At 44.8% G+C, this 3,482-nt stretch overlaps 1 protein-coding gene across 1 annotated transcript; it reads left to right on the top strand.

Annotated features, from left to right (window-relative positions):
* Positions 1-1,183: 1,183 nt before the first annotated feature.
* On the top strand, positions 1,184-2,498 carry LOC136994277 (olfactory receptor 6X1-like). Its single transcript, XM_067311297.1, has 2 exons — positions 1,184-2,065; positions 2,448-2,498. Exons 1-2 carry the CDS (start codon positions 1,184-1,186, stop codon positions 2,496-2,498), a joined length of 933 nt encoding a protein of 310 aa, XP_067167398.1.
* The last annotated feature ends 984 nt before the right edge of the window (positions 2,499-3,482 follow it).

The raw sequence follows: 3,482 nt of genomic DNA, 5'->3' as shown, positions 1-3,482 counted from the left end.
GTTGATCAAATACTCAAGACTGAGTGTCAAGAGGATGGGGCCAGACTCTTCTCAGTGGTGCCCAGCGACAGAACAAGAGGCAACAGGCACACACTGAAACACAGAAAGTTCCATGTGAACATGAGGAAAAACTTCTTCACTGTGAGGGTGACAGAGCCCTGGAACAGGTTGCCCAGAGAGGTTGTGGAGTCTCCTTCTCTGGAGATATTCAAAACCCGCCTGGATGCAATCCTGGGCAATGTGCTCTAGGTGACCCTGCTTGAGCAGGGCTGTTGGACTAGATGATCTCCAGAGGTCCCTTCCAGCCTGAACCATTCCGTGATTCTGTGATTCTGTGATTGAGTGACTTAAAGAAGGTACTTAGATATGGAAGTTTGTAGTTTCTAGTCCCAGTGTGACTCTTTTTTTTTTCTTTTTTTTTTTAAGGTGTCTAAAACAGGACAGACCCCACATTTTGATCGTCTATCAATTATAGGAAAACTGAAATGGGTGAGCAATGAACGGATCTTATATGTGAGCTGTATGTTCTCTTTGTTTCATTTAGAACCGGTTGACCGCAACTGTGGGGATGAAAAGCTCAAGGTAACAAAGCCTAGGTGATGCTGAATTTCAGAAAGTAATGACTGAATTTATTTTCTGTACAATGTATCTTCTTAGCATAGAAGTATTCCTTGTAGAAGGAAGAAACTCTCTAGAAAATAAGCTCTCCGCAAAGCGAGCTTGTTAGCCCTGTGCCTCTAAAGTAGGATTCATTTGATCTATATTTAACCATTTTTGGAGCGTCTGTTCCCCCCTTGTTAGCCAGTTGTCCTCTGCAGACAGTGGAGAGAAACACACCTCTGCTAATGAAGTAGTTACTTTCTGGAGGTACAAGCCTCGGCTGGAGAGTAGGAGCCTGCACTATTTCTCTCACTAGGCACACAGCACTTGCAGGACAGAACTTACACTGATGCCTCCTGTCCTTAAAATCTGACAGGTACAGGAATGAATTTCCCAGTGTTGAAGATGTGAAGATATGAAGCTGCGTTAAAAAAGTGACTGGAAAGTGATCCTAAAGATTTCAGAGCTTTGGGGCGATTAAAATCAATGTTAAAAACAACTAATACAATCTTGCATAGATATATGTAGATGGATAGACAGCCAGATAGATATGTTGCAGAAATATCCAGAGTGGAAGCAAAGGATGGAAAACCAAACTTCTGTGACTGAATTTATTCTTCTTGGTTTCCCCAGCATTCAAAGGGTTCATGTTTTGCTCTTTGTGGGCGTCTTGGTCATATACATTTTGACTGTCACTGGGAATATCATCATCATTGCCATAGTGCTAACTGACTCCACTCTCCACAAGCCCATGTATTTCTTCCTTGGAAACCTCTCCTCTTTAGGAATCCTCTACGTCTCATCTACAATCCCCAAACTCTTGGCCAATCTCTTGGATGCCAAGAAGTCTATCAGCATAGCTGGCTGCAAAGCTCAAGCCTTCTCCCATTTTTTCCTAGGTACCACTGAGTTTTTCCTCCTCACAGCCATGTCCTTTGACCGCTACCTAGCCATATGCAGCCCTCTCCATTATACCACCATCATGAGTGGAAGACTGTGCGCTCAGCTGTCTTTTGCCTCTTGGGCTGCTGGTTTCCTGAGCATCTTTGTGCAAAGCTTTCTGGTTTTCCCGCTGCCCTTCTGTGGCCCCAATGTCATTGACCACTACTACTGTGATGTTAAGCCACTGCTGCAGTTAGCTTGCGCTGAAACTCACCATATTGAAAGGATCATCTTCATAATTTCTGCCATAGTGCTGTTCGGCACTTCCATTTTGACCACTGTCTCCTACTGCTTCATCATTGTCACCATACTGAGGATCCCATCTGCTTCAGGGAGACAGAAAGCTTTCTCCACCTGCACTGCCCATCTCTCGGTACTTCTCTTGCTTTATGGAGCAGTCATATGTATTTATGCCAGGCCGAGCGGGCATGCCTCACTAGGCACAAACAAAGTGGCGTCCCTTCTGAACACCCTTGTAACACCACTGCTCAACCCTTTCATTTATACCTTGAGGAACAAGGAGGTAAAGACTGCCCTAAAAAAGGCACTCATCAGAAATAAAATACTTGAGGTAAAAAAGTGAGGGCAAAACTACTGACTTTTCTTGATACTCTGGCAGGAAACTGATCTCTCGAGCCATTCCTGGGAAGCACTTTTAACAGGAAACAGTGAGTAGAAAGAAGCAGTTGCTAATAAGAAGGCATTAAGAAGGAATGTGAACATTTCCTCAGCGCACGGGAGGCAGAAAGCTTATGCCACCTGTGTGTCTCACCTGATTTTTGTGACTCTGTTGTACAGGGAAGACATTCGTGCATGTGAAACCAACAGCAAGAATGGTTGCACTATTCAATGTGTTGGTTACACTATTCATATTCATATTCATATACATCTTCAGAAAAAAGGAGATGAGGGATGCTCTGAGAAGACAGTGGCTGGGAAGAATGGTTGAGGGGTAAAAATTGTGAAGACTTTACGTACAGTAATCACATCATCACTTTCAAAATTTCTTCCATTCGTATGTACTTACCTACTTCTGCTAAAATCAAAGCACAAGCTGCATCATTAAAAGTTCTCTACAGGAAGATACGGAAATGTCACAGAAGCACTACAATTATTTTAGTGAAGACACTAAATAGGTCTGGAAAGTAATGATGTGTGTAGAACTTGGGCTCTGTTCTAGCGAATAAAAGAGAATGAGAAAAACAAGACTTCTTATGCACACTGTAAAACTGTGTTTCATGAACTGCAATATATTCATGCCATCATCTGGTGTGGTGTGGACCTTGCTCCAGACAGCTGGCCTGACTGCAGCACCCCCACCTGGTGAGAAGGGGATGAGCGCACCGCAATTCCTCCGTGACTGACGGGGCATTAAGAGATCAGAATTCCTAAGAGACCAGAATTTTGTTGCCAACCCAAAGCGTGCGTAGTATAATATTTCGTGCCTGGCTATAGCAAATTAGACAGAGATTGCAATCTAAGAGTAAGTAATAAACACTTATTACTTGTGGTTGTGCTACACCTGGAGTCCTTGCTCATTTACGGTTCCCCTTACATTACTGAACTACTTCAGTAGTTAAGTGGCATATTGCCACAGCCAGTCATCTCCAAAGGGGTTAGTCCTGACCAAGGTGGCCATGAGCCTTGCCTGCCTGCCTGCTGCAGGCTCGTCAGGCTCCTGTAATAGAGCTGAGTTCGCATTCAGCACCCTGCATGGGCTCCTTTCACCTGCCTCTCTCGCTCTCCTCCGCCAGGGCTGTTATTTCTGTGGGAGAGGCTCTCGGAGGCACTTGATGACCTGACAATGCCTGGTGGCCAGCAAGTCTACTGAGGGCCAGCCAGGTTGCTGCACTGGAAGTGACCTCACAGTTGATATCCTCAGCCACATCCCCTTCTCCTGCCTTTCTCCCAGCCCTCTCTTATTCTTCCCTTCTCTGCTG

Source organism: Apteryx mantelli, chromosome 26 (assembly GCF_036417845.1).
Source record: "Apteryx mantelli isolate bAptMan1 chromosome 26, bAptMan1.hap1, whole genome shotgun sequence".
Classification (NCBI taxonomy): Eukaryota; Metazoa; Chordata; class Aves; order Apterygiformes; family Apterygidae; genus Apteryx; species Apteryx mantelli.
This window is presented reverse-complemented; position numbering and strand designations above follow the sequence as displayed.

Coding starts and splice junctions, on each gene's coding strand:
- LOC136994277 (XM_067311297.1), top strand. CDS start 1,184: ATGGAAAACCAAACTTCTGTGACTGAATTTATTCTTCTTGGTTTCCCC. Junction 2,066..2,447: donor ATACCTTGAGGAACAAGGAG/GTAAAGACTGCC, acceptor AGAAAAAAGGAG/ATGAGGGATGCTCTGAGAAG.